This window comes from Poecilia reticulata, chromosome 11 (genome assembly GCF_904066995.2).
Source record: "Poecilia reticulata chromosome 11, P_reticulata-male-v2, whole genome shotgun sequence".
NCBI lineage: Eukaryota > Metazoa > Chordata > Actinopteri > Cyprinodontiformes > Poeciliidae > Poecilia > Poecilia reticulata.
In genome coordinates this window covers 29,713,008-29,735,292 of record NC_088840.1, presented here as the reverse complement: position 1 = coordinate 29,735,292, position 22,285 = coordinate 29,713,008, and the positions used below count along the sequence as shown (strand labels likewise).

The following is a 22,285-nucleotide window of genomic DNA, read 5'->3' as shown; positions in this document are numbered from 1 at the left end:
GACAGTGTTATGACATGTTTATGACATGTTTATGACATGTTTATGACAGTGTTATGACATGTTTATGACATGTTTATGACATGTTTATGACATGTTTATGACAGTGTTATGACATGTTTATGACATGTTTATGACATGTTTATGACAGTGTTATGACATGTTTATGACATGTTTATGACAGTGTTATGACATGTTTATGACAGTGTTATGACAATGTTTATGACATGTTTATGACATGTTTATGACAGTGTTATGACATGTTTATGACATGTTTATGACAGTGTTATGACATGTTTATGACAGTGTTATGACATGTTTATGACATGTTTATGACATGTTTATGACATGTTTATGACAGTGTTATGACATGTTTATGACATGTTTATGACAGTGTTATGACATGTTTATGACATGTTTGACAGTGTTATGACATGTTTATGACATGTTTATGACATGTTTATGACATGTTTATGACATGTTTATGACAGTGTTATTACATGTTTATAACATGTTTATTACATGTTTATAACATGTTTATGACAGTGTCATGTCCGTCTTATTCACCCCTTCAAATAAAGTGAAATTTACTCACCTTTCATTTGAACTTGAACCGTTTTCTCTTGCAGGATCCTTTCATGCTTTCCATAAATGATACATTTATATTTCCCTGAATCGTCCTCTGTGAAGTTTTCCAAGGTCAGACTGAGGTCTCCGGATTCAATCGGGTTTCCTTTCATGCTGGTTTCTTCCCTAAACGCCCGTGTTTGTCCTCCAGGTTGGTCAGATCCATTCTCCCACTCATGAATGATTCTGTATTTGGGTTCAACCTGCAGCCACACCACTTTGCAGTCTTCCAGCAGCTCAGCCGTTGTCCTGAAGGGAAGCTGGACATTCGTGTCCTGCACCTCCACCTGATGCTCTGAAACAAGAAATCAAGATGTTTCATTATGGGAGACAGAGGCGGCGGGTATAGGGGGCGCTGCTCTCCCAGCTGTGGAAGGAGAAAAAACCTAAGAATGATTATTTAAAAATGGTTCTGTCAAAGCCAGTTTTCTCTAGCGTTGTGTCTAAATGTAATCTAAATTATATTTCCACCACCTGACTCTCATTCATCCGTAAATTTTCCCGACAGACTCAAATTCTGGGCGACAGCAGTGGAGCTAATTAGCCAATGAGCTGCGGTTGCTAGGGTAAAACGCTTCATTTTCTGTCCATTCAGCAACCTGAGGTTTGTGTTCTGTTGTATTTTACTAACGTGGTTAAGTTTAATAATGTGAGAAAATCACAATATTCTTTTTATCCTGTTTTAATACAGCAGACATAACAAAATGTTCAAATGTCATTATGTCTTTACTAAATTTAGCAAATGAAACGTTTTGCCGTTCATGTCATGGAAAGGTGGTTGGCCTTCTCGATAAGAGAAAACGCTGGTTTTTAATGCAACGCTCACACATCAGATCCTTTCTCCATGTTGTAAATGTGACCAGCGTGGCGTCAGGTTTTCAGATTTCACATAAGTGCAAAAGAACGTAGATTTATTTGAATTTAAATTTTTGAGTCTCTATAATTGTGTCTTCCAGTAACATAATTACCCGTTAATATGTTAGACTTCCTGTCAAACCTCCGGGTTTATCTGGTTTCTGGGGAAACTCTGGATCAACCTGCAGATTCTGTGGTTCGGGTTTCGGCCAGAGTGAAGAACGCAGACAGAAAACTGGTTACATGAGCAAAATGATGCTTTAAAGCTGAAAACTGAATTCTTTAGCAGTATTTTACTATTTTTATCAGGATTGGAGTCCAGTAAGATTCCAACAAATTTCACCGTATCGCTTACATTCAGACACTAGTTTGTTTTATATTTAAAAGCTTGAGGGATGCAACTAACAACATTTTTATACTAAGTCATTAAATTTAAATTTTCCAAATTGATACATCACACAGAAATTTGGAAAAAAAAAACTAACATTTTGTATGTGTGTGTAACATAATGTTCATAAATCGGATCCGTCCAGCAGAAACCTGATTCTCTTGTTCCGGATCAACTTCCTGTCTAACCAGACAGGAAGTGATGTCACATCCTGCAGTTACCTTCCCCTGAAAACATTTTTCAGGGGAAGGTAAATGTCTGGACGTTCAGCTGGAAGTTGAACTTTGACCCCAGTCCCAGCTCTTCTGCAGCCTCCAACAGGTTTTCCTTCAGGATTGTCCTGATTTAGCTCCACCCACCCGTCTCCCTGGTCCCACAGCATGATGCTGCCACCACCGTGTGGATGTCATTTTCAGGTTCAGCTTCCTGCCAGTTTGTGACGAGCAGCAGCTGGTGTTGAAAAGCTGGACGGGACCTGGAGGCGGACAGAACCAAGCGGGTTTCGTCCCGGTTCTCTGCTGCGGAGCAGGAAGCTCAACGGAACAGAAACAAACTCCAGAAACGTTTCCAGTCTGACTTTATTCTATAAAAATAGTTTACATAAAAAACATTTCAGATATAAAAGAAGCAGAAATGAATTGAGTTTGGAGCAGACAGCCGGTGGGCAGACGTCCGAGCTCTGAGCTCCATCGTTTCATTTTATTTTACAGTCTGCGGCAAAAATAAGAAGTTTTTCCATGAAAATCCAACCTGCAGCTGGTTTGTCCTGTAAACACGTCGACTAACAGGATGAAACGCTGAACCTCGATGGTTCATCGGCCCGTTTCACTGCAAACCGGGTTCTAAACCAGGAAACATGTTTCTGCTCCTGATGGGATCAAATCTGCCTGAAATGATGGGAATCAGTTTATTCTCTGCTTCCACCAGGTGGTGAACTTTGACCTCAACGAGGCCGAAACTGAATCTGAATGTTCAGCAGTCAGAGAAGCGGTTACTGGGGATGCTAACGCTAACGCTAACATCCACCGCAGGCCTGGAGCTTCTGGCTGCTGAACACAAAGAAACTAAATCCGATCCGTCGGTGAGTCGGATCCGCCTCCATCATCTGTGATCAGGAATAATCGGGTTCATCTGACGACGATTAGCTTCATGAACGTTTATCTGCTTTACAACTAGAATAAAACTGACAGAAAACATTTGATCTTTTATAAATTTATCCACAACAGAAAACAAGATTAATAAATTATTCCATTTTATATTTCTAAGCCCGGCTGGGAGCCCGTGGTTCCGACCCGCCTCCAGACACCGAGACGGGTCGGAACCGGTCCGGCTGAACGCTGCAGGAACGACCGACGAGAGAGAACCTAATGTAGCACCAGAACCAGAACCCTGAGCAGAACCAGAACCAGAACCCTGAGCAGAACCAGAACCAGAACATTTGTCCTGGATGTGATGGACTTTCTTCTCCTGGGATTTAAAGCAGCAGGTCGGGTTCTGGTTCTGAGGAGCAGGACGGGTTCAGGACGGGTCTCTGAGGCTGATCCTGGAGGAGAAACGGCCTAGTTAAAGTCCAGTTCAACCCGATGCTGCAGGTTTCAGACCTCAGCCCCATCAGCGGATGAAGAGTAGAAGTTCTCAGCCAGTTTCTTCATCCTCTTGTTGCGGAGCGGCGGGCGGCTCGGCCCGGTGGGGGTTCTGGCCGCTGAACGAAACATGGCATCATCATGAGGGGCGTCCATTTCATCGGCCTGCGTCTTCGCGCTGCCTCCTATCAGCTCGTCTTTGCTCAACTTTGGGTGGAAGAAGGCGTAGTAAACGATCCTCAGAACCAAACCCACGGCGTATCCGGCGACCACGGCGCCCCAAACGACGGCCGCCTGCAGACTGGACAGCTCAAAGTCAGGAGGATCCCAGCTCATCTTCCAGAACCACAGTCCACAGAGGACAAGGATGTCCAGCAGGATCCAGCCGTGGTACAAGATGGCCCAGTTCCTGGTCTTCCCGTCCACCACGTTGAACCAGTCGAAGTACCAGATGAGACCCACGGTGGCCCGGTACAGCCGCTCCCCCCCCACGCTCTCCATGAAGTGTGTGTCGACCCACCAGGCGAAGTAGCAGAAGAGCAGCCAGGAGCAGACGAAGTGTGAGAAGATGAAGCAGGGAAACACGGAGGCGAAGAGGGCGAGCGCCACGACGCGGGCGGCCAGGAGCAGCAGGTTCCAGGTGAAGAAGACGAGCGAGGACAGGATGGACTGCTCCTCCTTGTCCGGCAGGAAGGAGCGCAAGCAGCGGTGGTAGGTGGTCACGCAGTACGCCACGGCCGACAGCGAGCCGACGGTCTTCAACACTGAGGGAAGAGATGACAGAGGGTTCAGAGGTCATCACACACAAAGCTGCCTTCACACACACCCAACATGAGACCAGCAGCCGCTGCACAGGACCGTCTTGTTTCCAGTCTAGTCCAGGATTCCCTTTTACATGTAGTTCTTATTTCCGCCACCAGGTGGCTATCAGAGTGATGAGCCGTTTAATCCAGCTGTCCAGCAGTGTGCGTCTGTTGGAAGTAAGTCATATGATTTGTGCTTCACCCTTTTGCCTTAGAGATGAATCTACGCACCGTTTGGTCAAGGATTATGAATGTTTGATGGTCATTTAACCTCTATTCACAGCAATGCATAATTATGATCTGTTTCATGTAATTCTTGGCTTTGCCAAATAAAAACTTGGTCATTTTTATTGTGAGACTATTTTCAGGAGCTGCGGTTAATATTTATCTGTATAATTTTCATTTTTATATAACTTAGTTATTTACTTTGTGGTAGAATTTGGTCAGAAACGATTCAAGGCAAACATCATCTGAGGCAGCGACGCCCCCTGCTGGGCCCCAGCCCACCAGCAGGTAAGGTTTAACGACACCATCAGAGGCAGACAGAGCGAGAATCGAACCGTCGACTCACCTGCAGGACAAACTGCTACCGCCGTCGTCCTACAAGTCACAAAGATCTCTGGCTGCTCATCAGATCAAATCAAACTTTATTCTTATGCTCATGGAAACATCAGGCTTCCTGGTGGAACCTCAAAGCATCATGGGAGAGGAAGCATCTGGACATCCTGCTGGTTAGTCCCAGCCAAACGACTGCAGCAGCTGAGGAGCCTCGTGATTCAGACTCTACATTGATCAGCCAGAAGCAGCAACTGGAGACCAGATCACATAATGCTGGGATGCATCCAGCCGGGACCTTCAGGAGGAGCCTGGAGATCTCCCTCCACACAGTTCAGCAAGAAGCTGCATCATCCATGGTGGTTTCTCTACTGCATCACAACCTACCTGGTCTTCCTACCACAAACGTTCACAGCTAAACTGTCCAGCTGAGGCTCTGCAGTAGAAATGTTGTCGTGTCAGAGACGTTCCACTGCCATCCACTAAAGACGTTTAATGTTCCTGCTGATTGGCTCAGATCACCACAGGACACCTCAGTGTCCCTGGTGGACCTGCAGCAGCTCACAGGCTGGGATGGACTTTACAAGGCCGAGTTTGTTACGCCACCAACTGTCCCCACAGCAGAGCCTCGCGACTAGAGTGACCCTCCAGCTACGTCACATGGAGAAGCTGTGGCAGCTGAAAATGCTGCCAAACAGAAGTGAGCAGTTGATCACCAGCTCGAGACAAAACATGGAGGCATACAAGAGGAGGAGACTAATGGCTGATGGTGTGAACAGGTACGGAAACTAACCTGTTCTTTAACCCTAACCCTGGAGTACAGGGAGCTGGAGCAGCTGGAGCAGCTGGAGCAGCTGGAGCAGCTGGAGCAGCTGCATGGAGTACAGGGAGCGGCCCTGTACTCCATGCAGCTGGCTGGAGCAGCTGTCCTGCTCCTGCTGCTCCAGAGAAACGGCCGGTACAGAAAGTTTCCATTTACTCCAAAGACGTCCACAAGCTCACAGACGGGTTACGTCAAACCATTTCCCCAGCCGGCAAAGGAGAGTAACTACTCATGGTTCATTACGCAGCACATTGTAGGGCTGGTGGATATGAGGAACATCTAATATCCTGATATATTTTTGCTATATCACGATAGACGATATATATCACGATATCCTTACATGAGCTCCAATGTTACTTTAAACTGGACTCCTTGTACTATGATGTCACTAATGCAGGTTCCCGCCTCCAGTTCTCTGCTAGACTTAAATATAAGCTCTATAAAAAGGAACGCAGTGTTTTGCTGTGAACCATCTACACCATGACTAGATAACCAGGTGAGAAATAAGTTAGGGAAAACAGCGAAGGAGAGGGAAGTAGCTTAGTTAGCTTGACTTTGACAAACTTAAATAGATGCTGTGGAATAAGGTGTGTTTTGGTTCAGCCTACAAATAAAAAGGGCGACCTGCACGAACTGACAGGTCGATAGTAAAGCAGGTGTTTAAATTAGATAAAGGCTGGGGGGGAGGGGGGACGAACAGGGTGAGAAACACTAAACTAGATTAATCTAAATGCCATTTTTATCAACAGAGTGACTCATTTTCTGGTTGATGACCAGATTTTACTGGTGATGCTGGTGAAGGTCAGAGGAAACCTTGGAACGGCTCCAGCGACCCGTCCTGCAGGAGGACGGCGAGCAGCAGGACGATCTGAGGCGCGCTTTCTGAGAAGGTCTCGATGATCCGCAGCATGCTCAGGTCCTGGGTCAGGAACGCCGCCGTGTCTTCCTCCTGGCTGGAGCAGCAGCTCTTCACAGACGTCTCCATGACGGCTGCATGTCTGAAATGAAACCAGTTCCACCGAGTTAGTAACCAGCTGGATTTCATAAGAATCATCCTCCGGTTTCCTCAGAGCGCAGCAGCATGACTCAGGAGACGAGGCGTCACGTTTCCTCCATGCGGAGGTTCCCATGACGCAACAGGAGCCGGTAGCAAATGTAGCGGTTGACACAATGACGACGAAGGATCAGGAATCAGGCTAATTTTATTCCTGTTTAAAACAAAAAATGTCACTGCAGCAGCTCCTGGGCTTCAGCTTCCGCACACACACGCCTCTCCTCAGCGCAGCTAGGCGCGAACTGAGCGAAATACATTAAACAAAACCAAAGTTCTGAGATTCACTAGCATTAAAATAAATCTACAGTCTTACAAAACAATTAAAGTGAAACCTAAACAGAAATAATCAATTCTATAATTACAATTTCCCACCATAACATTGAAATACACTAAATACGTTAATCTAACATCCAAATAAGGTTTTAAACAGCACACATACCTGTTTAAAACAAAAAAATGTCACTGCAGCAGCTCCTGGGCTTCAGCTTCCGCACACACACGCCTTAACCAACCAGAAAAAAAAAGACACAAAACAATCACCTTGGCGAAGAAAACCCAACAGATGCTACAACCGTGGGAACCAAAGGCCCAGTAAGGTGCTGCTCCAACCATAAAACAACCAAACAACAATATATATATGAAAACTTATGAGTTTACAACATTTTCAACACTTCAATACACAAACAGAAAAACGCTCACCTCTCCTCAGCGCAGCTAGGCGCGAACTGAGGAGGCGCGGCGGGAACACACAGGATATGACGCAAAAACAGGAAGTAAGAAAATAAAAGCTTCCCCACCAAAATAAAATACAATTAAAAAGCAAAGAAAAACTAATATTCATAGATGAAGATTCTACATACTGGAGACCAAAAATAAAAGCAATATAAACAAATAATACATAACAGACATATCAATTCTAAAAAATTGAGTTTTGAGAAGGTTCATAAAGAAAATTAAATAAATAAATAAAATTGACTCTGCTACATACTCCCCCCTGAACTTCTCAAAACCGTCCCAACATTAATCAAGACTGGACACAGAATAACATTCTCGCCATCTGACAAACAGTGACCACATGCACCTGAGCAACATTAAAGGTCTCCCTCTAAAAAGGAAAAGCAACATTGGAAAGTTGGCCAGACTCAACAATGTCTGCTTGCTAAAAGATTGTGCCGTAAACACAACCTCACAGTCAGTGGCTGTTACTCTCCCATACACTTTAACTAATGGGTGTTGACGTATTTACAGAGGTGTAATACTACCATACTCTATTCACAAACAAAAGTTGATTACTCTTACAAAAATAAACTCCTTGCAAATTCAGAGACTACATTACGTGTCTGTGTGTTCCTTTGTGCCATGTTTTGTATCAGTCTGTTAACTGGTTTGATTATCCTGCCGGCCCTGGATCTGACAAGACTTACAGCACCAGTTGTTGGAGTTGTTGGCCTACCAGGACTTATAACAACTTTTTCTTCATCAGTTTCTGGCTGTTTATGTGGCAAGTCTGGGCCCTTAGCAGTGTTGTTTTCGATCTCTCCAATACTTTCAGCATCACTTGCTTCTGTTTGAAGATTCCCGACACAACTTTTAGCATCCTGGAGGTCTTCAGGATTTGAGGAAACCGTATTGGCCACCCAGTCAGCAGTGCGGTCCAATCCATTACTCTCCGAACACACAACTGAGACATCCTGGTCACCACTGTTAACAGTACTTGGATCTGGGGTGATGTCAGAGGAAAACACCGACTCTTGATCTTTGTCCAACTCAAGCGGCAGGAAGTTTGCTGACAGGAGTAAGTTACGATGGACTACTTTCTCTTGTCCAGTTGCTGTGTCTTTGATGTGGTAAGTATGGCATCTGGGATCATGAGACACAACAATGTAGATGGTAGAAGACCACTTGTCTGCAAGCTTCCTACGGCCACGTTCCCCTTTATTAGCCAAAAGTACTTGATCCCCTTCAGCTATGTCCGTGCCCCTTGTTTTTAGATTGTACAACCGGGCCTGACGCTGCTGGCTGGAGTAGGCATTATCCTGAGCAGCAGCTAAAGCCTCTTTAAGGTCCTCTCTGACTCTTTTTGTGTAGCTGTGGTAATCCATGACTTCATTATCTCTTTCCACATTTTGGAACATGACATCTACTGGGAGGCGAGGAATCCGGCCAAACATCAAATAGAAAGGCGCATAACCAGTTGACTCATGGGCAGTGCAATTGTAAGCAAAAGTCAATGTTTGTAACATCTGTGGCCACATGCACTTATCACGGGGTGGCAAGGCTCTGATCATATTACCAAGGGTTCTGTTAAACCTCTCAGCCTGGCCGTTGCCCATTGGGTGATATGGAGTGGTCCTCGACTTTTTTACCCCTGCCACTTGAAGCAGCTCTTGGATCAACTGACTCTCGAAGTTTGCCCCCTGGTCCGAATGGATTCTTTGAGGAAAGCCATAAATACAGAAGTATCTGTCCCATAGCTTGCGGGCCACTTGTTTGGCAGTTTGGTCAGAGCACTGGAAAGCGTGAGCCATCTTGGTAAAATGGTCGGTTACCACCAACACATCAACAGTCCGACCCCTTGCATCTTCTGCGGACCAGAAGTCGAGACACACCAACTCCAGAGGGCTTGTTGTTTTTATGCTCTCTAGTGGAGCTCGACCCTCGGGTTCAGGGGTTTTGCTCACAACACAACGTTTGCAGCATTTGACATACTCGCGGACACTGTGCTCCATACTGAGCCAAAAGAATCGTTGCCTGGCTAGGTGTAATGTCCGGTGTTGGCCTTGATGTCCAGCCTCATTGTGGACGCCATGAAGTGCTTGGCCTATCAGAGACAAGGGGGTTACAAACTGGTGTCGTTTCTTGCCAGTACTTAGATCTTTACACACCCGATATAGAATGTTGTCAAGCATCCTTAGCTTCTCCCACTGTTTCAGGAGCTTCAAAGCCTTTGGCAGCAGGCTGCATTTTTCTCTCCTGGATGGTCTTCTGCCTCGCATGACAAACGGGATGACCTGAGATAGTACAGGGTCATTCTGTTGTGCCTCCTGGAGGGTCTGAAGGGAGAGCATAGGTAGAGGTACCAAACCAGTCGGCACCAGCCCCTCTACGTCTTGAGCCAGCCAAGTCAACACCCTTTGCTCGTGACTGAGGTCCCACCTTGCATGTCCCAGCAGAACTGCAGATACCTCTTCTTCACTCAGCGACTGACGTTCCGGGCGTTGGAGAGACTGGAGGTATTCATCCCCTTGATGGTCTGTACTGACCCGAAAGACCTCCTGAACTGCATCTTGCCTCACTTGTTGTGACTCCTCCAATAAAGCTTCATAAGACTCAGTCACCAGCCTTTGGGAGACTCTGTTCTTGACGAATGGTTGTCTGCTCAAAGCGTCAGCGACTACATTTTTACTTCCAGGTATGTATTTGATGCTGAAGCTGTAAGGGGACAACTTTGCCACCCATCTTTGCTCACATGCGTCGAGTTTAGGCTTAGTGAGGATATACGTCAAGGGGTTGTTATCTGTCCAAACAGTGAATGTGTGTCCTTTGAGCCAATGACTAAACTTATCACAAACCGACCATTTCAGTGCAAGGAACTCTAACCGATGGGCAGGGTATTTGCTCTGGGCACGGGTCAGCGCTTTACTAGCAAAAGCGACCGGTCGGGCTTTGCTCTCCCCTTCCTGAACCTGGGATAACACAGCCCCGAGACCATCAGTAGAGGCATCAGTTGAGAGGATGAACGGCTTGTTAAAATCAGGATGGGCAAGGACAACAGATTTCAAAAGTGCAGACTTCAGCAGCTCAAATGAGTCTTCATGCTCTTGCTTCCAGTCACTTGCATGCAGTTTTTTGAATGAAGCGACGCCACGTGGGTTGCCTTTCCTCCCTCTCGGAGCAGCTGTAAGAGCAAAAAGGGGTTTGGCTAGCTTGGAACAGTCCTGAATAAACTGCTGATAGTACATTATCATGCCCAAGAATGATTTGACTTTCCTTTGAGAGGGTGTCACTCCGTCCTCCATCATAAGATCTGCAACTTGCATTGATGTTATAGCCTTGATCTTGTCTGGATCAGTCGAGACACCATTACTGTCCACAATGTGTCCGAGGAACTTTACGCTCCTTCTGAGGAACTGACATTTTTTAGGGGCTAACTTTAGTCCATGGTCTCTCAGTCTGCTGAAGACCATTTCCAGCCTTCTCAGGGCCTCGGCCTCATTGGATGCATAGACTAGAACATCATCCAAGTAGCAGAGAAGAGTCAGGAAGTTTTGATCTCCAAATATACTCATCATTAGTCGCATGAAGCTGGCTGGACTATTGCACAATCCCTGGGGAAGGCGGTTGAACTCATAAAGACCCATGGGTGTTGTGAAAGCTGTCAACTTCTTGTCCTCTTCTGCCACAGCAATATTATAGAAGCCGGAGGTGAGATCCATAGCACTGAATATAGTGCTACCACCCAAAGCTGCGAGACAGTCTGCTTGGTGTGGCAAAGGATGGGCGTCCTTTATTGTGCGGGCATTTAACCATCGATAATCTACACAGATCCTCAGGTCCCCATTCTTTTTCCACACAAGGACCAGTGGTGATGCCCATTCACTCTTTGACTTGCGGATTATCTCGAGTTCTTCCATCTCTGAGAGCACCTGTCGGAGTTTATGGTAATGTCCAGGTGGCACACGGCGGTATGGGAGCCTGAAGGGTCGAGAGTCAGACAGATGAATCCTGTGAACAACATCCTTCGCTGAGCCGCAGTCAAGCTTAGTTTTTGAAAAGACAGCCTCATACTTTCGGACGAGTTGCAACAACCGGCCCTTCCAATAGTCTGACACCTCACAGGATTTAATGTCCAAACTCTCAAGTCCAAGTTTGACTAAGGACTCTTGGTAGTTTGATGAGTCAAGGTCTTGTGCGTCACCAGTCAGTTCACTGTGCAGTGCCTGGTTTTTTACCTTAAATGAGTTAGCTTCAGTCAGCTCAGAAGTCTCGTCCAGATCCTCCACAGCAATGCAAGCCGACACCTCTGCCACCTTTGTATTGCGTCTCAGAGTTACTGGCTTACTTGAAGTATTTAGGACTCTGACTGGAACCAATCTCTCACCGTTCATAGTGGCAATGGATCTACAAACCATTATGTCATTCTTATGGATCATTGCTTTGGTTGGTTCAATCAAGACAGCGCTGCCTTCAGAACAGGATGAGGCTGCCGGCAACTTGCTCCAGACTAAATGTTCCTGCCTGGGCAGAAGAGTAACAGCCTGCATTAATTTGGCTGTCCCAATAACATCAGGGATAGTTTCTCCATTCCATCTCTTAATGCCAGACAGCATGTTGAGGAATTGCATTACTTCGGGTGCTTCTTCTGAATCAGGCTTACTCAGAACCTGCCAAAACTGTTTAGATTGTTTAAACTGCTTAAGAAGGTACTTGATAACATTTGTTCCAAGAATCAGCTCATCTTGCTGCCCAGGAACAACCAGTGCAGGGACTCTGAAGGTGCAGCCATACACTTTCATCTTTAGGTCATAAATGCATTTAGGCTTAACTTTCACTCCACCACAACCAACAAGTGTGATGTCAGGGCAAATGTCTTTAGACATGGAGACTGAATCTGCACAAATTAACGTTTGTTCAGCTTCTTCACTGATAGTACATGTCATTGAGCCAGTGTCAAGCAGGGCTTTCAACGACACTTCATCCTCCACCTCAGCATCTGCATAGAACAGACTGTCAGCTTTGTCAAGCCTATTTATGTTCTGGAATAGAACAGTAGTATTAGACGGAACGGAATTTACACACTCAGAGTATACGGTCTGTGCATCATCTTCAAGTTTGAGGGTTTTGTCTCTATCACTCACACTATCCCCTCCCTCATGTGAGTGTTTTAGTTTCCCTGATGCAGTAAAGTGTTGCCTGGTTGATTTGAAGACCCCTTAGGACAGTCCTTTCTTTGATGCCCAGTCTCTAAGCATTCCAGACATCTTTTCTCCCGCATACAATGGGTACGTGTGGAATGCGAGGTCTGTCTGCAGACCCTGCAGGGGGAACCATTGCTGAATGGAGCAGCCTCTGGTCGAACAGCAAAAGGACCAGGCTGGTTTGTACGCTCCAGTACTCTTTCTAGCATGCTAAGTACTCTCTCCAAAGCATTTGACTCTGAAATAACAGCTGTACTTGGTTTAGCAGGTTCAGATAGCTTGGCTGTGTTTATATTGGTGTACTCTGCGTTATTTTCTAGGGGTTCACTGGCTGTTACAGCGGCAGCTACACGGAGAGCATGTGCATTGGGCAGAGCTGTGGTTGTTTTTTTAGCTTGGTATTCCCTCTGATGCTCGTCAATAGCTTCTTGCACATCAGCCAGGGACCATTTACTTGTAGGCTTACATTTAAAAACACTAGCAAGATTGGTATCTGGACAATTCCTGACGAACATAATGGCTATTTCTGAGTCCATGTTGTCCATTTTACCCCCCTGGCACTTTAGATGCCTGTCTGCCACTTCTGCAGCAGTGTTTAATCTGATCCAATAGTCTACAGGCGTTTCTTTAGCTTTTGGCTGGGTGGCGTAGAAATCGGCCAAAGGTAGACATGAGCCAGGAGTATCACTGAAGTAGCGCCTCAGAATATTGTATATTGTCTCTGGTGCTACTGGGGTGTTGCTGGTTGAGCTACTCTTCAGGCCCACTTTGACAATACTTTTAGCTTTGCCACAGAGATGGTTTAAAACTTCCTCTGCTTGTTCACAAGGTGGGGGGTCTCGTTTCTGTAAGTACACTTCAACCGTGTCTATCCACTCATGAATGGAGTACTTGTCTGTGCCATCACCACGGAACATGGATGGGTCTTTAATATCAGGTCTGACTATTAGACTTATTCTGGAGGTGTCAGCAGTTGCTGTGAATGTTTCAGCTCTAGGTGATTTGTTGGGAGGAGCCTGTGAGCTAAGAGCTGGCTGGCAGGCTAGGAGGCGGCTAGCTATGGATTCGCCGATTTGACTTCCTAATTCCCCAATAAGTTCACGTAACTGATGTGTAGTGCTGCTCTCACTGGAATCAGTGGGTGTTGAATGCAATGGTTCATGTCTGTCTCTACCATCATCCAATGCACACTGCATTGTGGAGGTAGCTCCCGGAGTGTCATTATCAAAGGTTTTCTCTGGGCTAAGTAAACCTCTTCCTCTTCCAACAGGGGATAAAAATACATCATATGTTTTTTGATTTTTCTCTGCCATAGTATATAAAACAAAACACAGAAAACAATCTTGCTATGAAAAAATGTCCCTTAACAAAATGTAAATATGCAGGAGGCAGCAGACACAGTTTTTTTTTTTTTTTTTTTTAGGTTATTAACCTGAAACCTTGAGATCCAGTTTTGTGCTTTGAAACCGTCGCAGGATAGCAACCAAAATGGAATCCAACAGAACCCACTAGTCCACCAACTTGAGTATTCGACGTTCCAAGCACACAGCAGAACCTCGGTGATCGGCCGCGGCTGATCTAGGCATCCGGGTCACGGCACCAGATGTAGCGGTTGACACAATGACGACGAAGGATCAGGAATCAGGCTAATTTTATTCCTGTTTAAAACAAAAAAATGTCACTGCAGCAGCTCCTGGGCTTCAGCTTCCGCACACACACGCCTCTCCTCAGCGCAGCTAGGCGCGAACTGAGCGAAATACATTAAACAAAACCAAAGTTCTGAGATTCACTAGCATTAAAATAAATCTACAGTCTTACAAAACAATTAAAGTGAAACCTAAACAGAAATAATCAATTCTATAATTACAATTTCCCACCATAACATTGAAATACACTAAATACGTTAATCTAACATCCAAATAAGGTTTTAAACAGCACACATACCTGTTTAAAACAAAAAAATGTCACTGCAGCAGCTCCTGGGCTTCAGCTTCCGCACACACACGCCTTAACCAACCAGAAAAAAAAAGACACAAAACAATCACCTTGGCGAAGAAAACCCAACAGATGCTACAACCGTGGGAACCAAAGGCCCAGTAAGGTGCTGCTCCAACCATAAAACAACCAAACAACAATATATATATGAAAACTTATGAGTTTACAACATTTTCAACACTTCAATACACAAACAGAAAAACGCTCACCTCTCCTCAGCGCAGCTAGGCGCGAACTGAGGAGGCGCGGCGGGAACACACAGGATATGACGCAAAAACAGGAAGTAAGAAAATAAAAGCTTCCCCACCAAAATAAAATACAATTAAAAAGCAAAGAAAAACTAATATTCATAGATGAAGATTCTACATACTGGAGACCAAAAATAAAAGCAATATAAACAAATAATACATAACAGACATATCAATTCTAAAAAATTGAGTTTTGAGAAGGTTCATAAAGAAAATTAAATAAATAAATAAAATTGACTCTGCTACACAAACACCTGACTGGCTGTGTGTGTGTGTGTGTGTGTGTGTGTGTGTCAGGCCATAACATGACTGCATGTCACTCCAACACATGATTAAGTTCAGAAACCACAACTCAGAAAACATCTCAGCCAGATGAGATGGAGAGGAATAAAATCATTATTTTCACTCTTCATTTTAAACATTAAACTCAAAGATTCACTCCTGGAAGGTTTGTGGCCTAAAAATGTACTTTAATCATCAGGTTCAGCCCGTCAGTGTAGATGAGATCAGGGTGATGGTGCGGGGGCCTCAGAGGCCATCACTGCACCTCAGGAGGAGAAATGAGCCATAAAAACATGAAACATTGTTGACATTAATAAATGTTATTTCAGACATTCTGGGTTTATTCCATCAGACTAACTTCTGGGTAAAATAAAAATGAAAATCTGATGCAGGTTTTACTGTAATTGTTATTTAAACTTTACTAAGATATGGATCCAGTACTTTAAGGTTTTTTATGTTATCATAACTTATTCATAAACCCATCTGTATTTTTATACACCTTGTTTGAATCGAAATAAATGTGATTAAAAAAATTTGTATTTTAAGTTCGGCGAGTTTTTTATTTTAAAATATTAGGAAACATTTAAAGTTTTATTTTGAATTAATTCCGCGCGTTTCTCTGGATGAAGACAAAAACTGAAGGTAAAAATCTTCACTCTGCTGGTTTGGAGCAGAACCTGAAGCTCTGCGGTTCGGTTCGGTTCGCCTGGTATCGGACCGGTTCGGGTTTTCCTCCTGCTTTTTTACGGAGCAGGACTTCAGCTGCCATTTCCTGTAAAGTGAAGGTTTTACAGACGGACAGACGGACAGACAGACAGACAGACAGACAGACAGACAGACAGACAGACAGACAGACAGACAGACAGACAGACAGACAGACAGACAGACAGAGGTCCTCCTCCCTCTGGTTACATAAAGCTCCTGCTGAGCTCTGGAGGAACTTTGGACGCACCTGACGTAGATCCCCAGCTGGACCCAGTGCAGAACCCCGAGGCCGGACTTCGCGGACTCCTCCACTCTGGTCCTCATCTCAAAATGATCGTAGCTGTACCAGAGCCAGCTGTAGAGCTGCACCAGCACCGAGGAGCCCATGAGCAGCACCAGCAGCACCCCGAGGCACAGGTACGATCCCTCCCTGTAAAACTCCACAGCAGCCAGGACGTCCAGGACGATGTCGACCAGGAACAGCGGCAGCCCGGCGGTGGTCAGCAGACAGTCCACTCGAAGCGTCATGTTTGGTCCGTGAAATGCTGCATCACTAAACTGACAGTCTGTTGAATTCAAGACCGAAAGGAAGAGCCGAAGTTCAAAAGAAGTCACTAACTCCGCCCACAGAGGCGGCGCCTTACAGGGATCCGGAAGCTCCACTGAAACGATCTGCCGACAGGAGTATGGAGCTACATTGGAGCCATAAAGGTCGTTCAGAGTTTGTAAAACAAATAAATGAACATTTAAATTGAAAAAGGGAGAAGACTTGCCACTTCCAATATGGCGGACTAGCTGACGTGTCGCAGTGACCATCAGTAATAAATCTTATTTATAAAGCAGCCTTCATACTAAACGCAGCTCAAAGTCAGTAAAAACAAACTGTTCCCACATGGAAACACAGACTGAGCAGAAATGACCCCATTCAGGACCTGCGGTAAAAAGTCGGGTGTTGAGCTGCGGCAGCGTTTGCTGCAGCCCTCAGGTTCTCCAGTTCAGCCCACCGGGCCACGGGAACCAGCCGCACCGTCAGGGAGCTCCGACTCACGTTTATTACCGGAAACAAGATAACATCTCCAAACCAGAGCAGCACAGAAAGTTTACATGACTGATCAACAAACATCGCAGGTAATTGACACCAATTTGGTTTTATTTCCATTGTTTGAAGCACTTGTGAGATTTTCCTGTCAGATTATCAGGAAAATTACAGCAACATGCTCAACTAGCCGTGGATCCATTTTAACACGTTTCTACTTCCTGAGTGGGAATATTTTGTCCTGAAACTGAAACCTTAAAATTAGAATCTGACACTGAGAAAACAAAGCACTTCAATCTGTAAAGCAGTTCTGAACGTTTTTCATTTCAGTCTTATTTAAATTTCTGAAGCTTTATGGAGCGAATTTAGTTCCATACCAGGAGAAACAGCAGCAGGAGGAACTCTGGAAAACCTGGAAAACATTTTCATGTAACTCGACATTTACTGTAGAAAACACAAACCAGATTCACCCAGAGAAAACCGAGCGACGCAAAGTTCAGGGATCAGCTGGTCCAGCGTGGCGACCAGCGTCGTCTCCATAGCGACGCTGGTCGCCATGGCGACGCATCATTCAGCAGGCTGCCTTGCAGTCAGACGCTTCGTCAAAACAACCAGTTTTTACTCATCAGCTGGTCGTTAGTCCCCGTCTCTATGGCAACCAGACCCGGAGCTGGAGCCTTTCCTTCAGAACCAGAACCAGTGGTCCGGTCCAGTCCGGTCCGGTCCATCCTGAGGTAGCTTATTGGATGTTTCTGGCTGGTAAAGGGAGACCAGAACCAGAACCAGAACCACTGGTTCTGGTTCTGGTTCTGGTCTCTAAATGTTCCTGAGACGTCCAGATGTTGGAAACTCTTTGAAGTTTCCTGGAACCCGATGAGCCGAGCCGGAAGAGCCAATCAGAGCCCAGCCTGAAGTCTGACCCGGTTCTGGTTCCGACCCGGGAGCAGAAAGCACTGGATGAGTCTGATGTGTGTCTGAGGTGCAAACAGCCCCCCCTAGTGTCCAGCAGAGGGACGCTCACTGAAGGAAGCTTCAGGAAAGCAGGATCATTCCGATCAATCAGCCGGAATATCGGGATAAAACCGAAGCTTCCGGAAAGATCAGGTTCCTGACCGAGCCGCCCGGCCGCGGCGCCGGTCGGTGTAGAAATGCGCGGCATGGCAGGCCATGCGCTGGTTGAGCAGCGGGGCGGCCGGCGCTCCGTCCTGGATGGGGGCGGCCCTGGAGGCCACGTCGGAGTCGGGCAGGTCGCGGCCCAGCGGCCGCGGCAGCAGCCTGGGGTGGAAGCGGCAGTAGTACAGCGTTTTGAGCAGCAGCCCCAGCAGGTAGCAGAGCGGCAGGGCGAGCAGCAGCGCCGCGCCGTACGCCGCCGTCTGGACCGGGTCTCTGTAGCTCCACCAGGTGGCGAGGAGGACGGCCACGTCGGCCGTGACGAAGGCGTGGTAGATGAGGCTGCGGCCCAGCGTCCGGCCCTCGGCCACGTTGAACCAGCTGAAGTACCAGATGAGGCCCACGGTGGCGCGGTACAGCCGCTCGCCGCCGGCGCTGTCCATGAAGCCGGTGCCCTGCCGCCACGCCCACAGAACCAGCGCCGGCCACAGCAGCAGGAAGTGGAGGGCGATGAAGCCGGGCAGGACGGAGGAGAAGAGGGCGAGGGCGGCGACCCGCGGGCCAATCAGCAGCAGGTTCCACAGGAAGTAGACGATGGAGGAACCCCAGCGCTGCTCGGCCTTGTCTGGCAGGAAGGAGCGCAGAGAGCGGTGGTAGTCCACCACCATCCAGGCCACGGAGGCGGCGGAGGCCGCCACGCTCACAACTACACACACACAGAGACACAGAGAGACACACACACACAGAGACACACACAGAGACACACACACACACACACACACAGAGACACACACACAGACACACACACACACACACACACACACACACACACAGAGACACACACACACACACACACACAGAGACACACACACAGACACACACACACACACACACACACACACACACACACACAGTCAGATGATGTAACTTCGGTTCTATCAATCCAGTGAATCACAGCTTTGACTTTCATCAGATAAATTAAGTGGATTTAACTTATTGTTATAGTTTGATGTAAATCACTGGGAGCCTTTTGAGGTAAAAACACTAAAAATTAAGTTTGTTAATTTGAAATAAGGTGGACGGTTTGTGATTGGACAGCCAGGTATCCCACAATGCATTGTTCCAGCAGCAGCTCATTAAAACACCTAAAACCAACTTAAAGATGTTTAATCTGTAAACTCCATCAATCAGCTGCTGTTTGGTTTTACAGTGTTAACTGAACGTTTATGAACTTTAACTTTGATCATTTTACTGAAAAACTGAGCAAATTATTATTATAATAATAACCAGGCTCGTCCCATTGGGATCAATGGTTTTGGTTTTGAAGTGACTATTTGTCCAAAACTCAAATCCAAAAATAACAAAACTTAAGACTAAATTATTCTAATTATTCATTCTCCTAATGTTAGTACACCCTGTGCTCCTAATGTTAGTGCACCCTGTGCTCCTAATGTTAGTACACCCTGTGCTCCTAATGTTAGTACACCCTGTGCTCCTAATGTTAGTACACCCTGTGCTCCTAATGTTAGTGCACCCTGTGCTCCTAATGTTAGTACACCCTGTGCTCCTAATGTTAGTACACCCTGTGCTCCTAATGTTAGTACACCCTGTGCTCCTAATGTTAGTACACCCTGTGCTCCTAATGTTAGTACACCCTGTGCTCCTAATGTTAGTACACCCTGTGCTCCTAATGTTAGTACACCCTGTGCTCCTAATGTTAGTACACCCTGTGCTCTGTGAAACGCTAACGGCTGAGCTAACTACCAAGCTAACTGCTACACCAAAAATAAAAGCATGCAGCTAAAAAACGATTCAGGATTTTAATAAGCATCAGAATCAAAACGTTAAGTTTGTGCTGACAACAGCTGGTTTTGTTTACTGGGAGGTTCTGGGCGAACCGGGACTCACACTGGACGGTCCTGGCCCGGTTGGTGCGCAGCATGACGTAGACCATCAGGACCAGCTGGGGGGCGCTCTCACAGAACGTCTCGATCAGACGGAGCATGCTCAGATCGTGCGTCAGGTAGACGGCGTACTCTGACCCCGCCTCCTTCCTCCACCACACCCTGAAGCCCTGACGGATGGCCGACACGTGTCTGCAGGGGGAGAAGGTCCGATGGGTCAGAACCACACCGCAACACCACCCCAACACCACCCTAACACCACCCTCCCTAACACCACCCTAACACCACCCTCCCTAACACCACCCTAACACCACCCTCCCCAACACCACCCTAACACCACCCTCCCAAACACCACCCTAACACCACCCCCCCCAACACCACCCTAACACCACCCTAACACCACCCTCCCCAACACCACCCTAACACCACCCCAACACCACCCCAACACCACCCCAACACCACCCCAACACCACCCCAATATATATCTAACACCACCCTCCCCAACACCACCCTGATATATATCTAACACCACCCTGACGACCGCTCAGAGATACAACCTGACTGGAGGAGGAGGAAGAGAAAGAGGAGGAGATAATAATAATAATAATAACTTATTATTGTTATAGTAATATTACTATTGTTATCATCATAATAACTTATTGTAATAAAGGCTCTCTGAAGACGCCATCCCACTGTGAGACATGGTGAGGGCAGTATCATGCTGAGAGGAAGCTTTGAGGTAAACAGACCTGATTAGGAAGCTGCAGAGCAGCAGGAAGTGTCAGGATGTTACTAAACTGGTTCGGAACCAGAACCAGGACCGGTACCTGCAGAGGAAGCCCAGCTGAAGAACATGCAACAGGCAGAACAGCTTGGCTCGGTCCCCGCAGAACACGCTCCCTGTCCCGGTGGTCTGCTCACTGAACCCCGGCAGCACCCGGTCGTACTGGAACCAGAACCAGCTGAACATTTGGACCACGACAGAGGACAGAACCATGAGGCCGACCAGCACCCCGAACCAGAACAAGTCCCCCCGGCAGTAGAACTCCTTGGCCAGCCACAGGTCGGAGCCCCAGTCCAGCAGGAAGGTGCAAACTCCCACCACCGAGAAGGCAAAGTCGATCCAGGAGTACCTGGAGGCGGTTCTGCTCTCCATCTGGACCGGGCAGTTCGTAGAACCGGACCTGTTGCAGCGAGGCTAGCAGCAGCCGGGCTAACATCGGACCGTTACCGGGCGGAGCATCTCCGGCGTCCCTGCGGGGGAAGAACCACCAACTTCCCACAACTTCCTCATTCCTGGGGTCTCTTCCGGGAGAAGTCGGAAACTGTCGGGGGGAGAAATTGGGCGGAACCAGTCCGCTTCAGAAGTTCGACCAGAACGTGGAAGATATTTCTTTGTAATGATCTCCGCCTTTAGTAGCTCCGCCCCCCGCCCTGTCAGACCGGGACAGCACGGTGATGAGTTCAAACCTCTGCGTTGTCTCTGAACCTGATTATGCCAATAGTTCCACATAAATATTGAAATAAATGAGCACAGAGAGGATTTTTCTGCTTGACTGGGATTTCAGTGTCTTTATATGTTATCAGCTGGAGTTTCTGTACATTTATTCTCTCTGGTTCTTCCTGGTTTTCCACTCAATTTGATCCCAGCTCAGATTTCTGTTCTGGTTTTATCACAAATTTCTTCTTGTGTTATAAATTCTTTAATGTTATAAATTCTTTATTGGTCAGAATGGATTTGAGTCCGTTTTTACTGGCTCAAATTCATTCTGACCTTATTTAGCTGATTTTACTGGCTGTATTAGCTGCATTTATTCTTGCTGTATACATCTGAAATAGTTATTTTTGTTCCTATTTTATTCTGGTTCCATACATCCATGTATCACAGTGGTGTCAAACTCATTTTTATTTTGGGCCGAATCAAAAATCTGAATGTTCTTAAAGAGCCGGTTGCACCAGAATCTATTGATAAAACCAATAAAACTGTTAAAATATCAATAAATAGCTGTTCCTCTGGGATTTGTGATTATTTTAGTGTTTATTTTTGCAATCAAAATGACAGATTTTGTGGTGAATATTAAGAAATATTTGTAATCATTATTTTTTTACAATATTTACGCTAATGTATGATGTCAAATGTGACTCTATCACTCGTATCAGTTACGGATTCAACGTTTTTGACCAATTCTGAGAAAATTAGCAGTAAAATCAGGAAAAAATGTGGAAATTTGTTGATTTTGTGTGATTTTTGCAGATTTGTGAAAAACTGGAAGGACTTATTGATGTAATTTGGAGTCCAGAGGGCCACATAAAAAGCTGCGGCGGGCCAGATTTGCCCCCGGGCCTTGAGTTTGACACCTGTGATGTATCAGATCAGAAAATGCTCCGTTTCTGATAATTGT

The 22,285-nt window shown here is 46.3% G+C and overlaps 2 protein-coding genes across 2 annotated transcripts; both read right to left on the bottom strand.

The window, feature by feature from the left end:
- Positions 1-2,427: 2,427 nt before the first annotated feature.
- On the bottom strand, positions 2,428-16,779 carry LOC103473065 (XK-related protein 8-like). The gene is made up of 3 exons (XM_008422999.3): positions 16,081-16,779; positions 6,445-6,629; positions 2,428-4,214 (listed from the first exon to the last, which is right to left on the bottom strand). The coding sequence occupies exons 1-3, from the start codon at positions 16,647-16,649 to the stop codon at positions 3,463-3,465; spliced, it is 1,506 nt and encodes a 501-aa protein (XP_008421221.3). The 5' UTR covers positions 16,650-16,779; the 3' UTR covers positions 2,428-3,462.
- A 183-nt stretch (positions 16,780-16,962) lies between these two features.
- On the bottom strand, positions 16,963-21,318 carry xkr8.3 (XK related 8, tandem duplicate 3). The gene is made up of 3 exons (XM_008422998.3): positions 20,711-21,318; positions 19,888-20,075; positions 16,963-18,685 (listed from the first exon to the last, which is right to left on the bottom strand). Exons 1-3 carry the CDS (start codon positions 21,037-21,039, stop codon positions 17,970-17,972), a joined length of 1,233 nt encoding a protein of 410 aa, XP_008421220.2. The 5' UTR covers positions 21,040-21,318; the 3' UTR covers positions 16,963-17,969.
- Between the last annotated feature and the right edge of the window lie 967 nt (positions 21,319-22,285).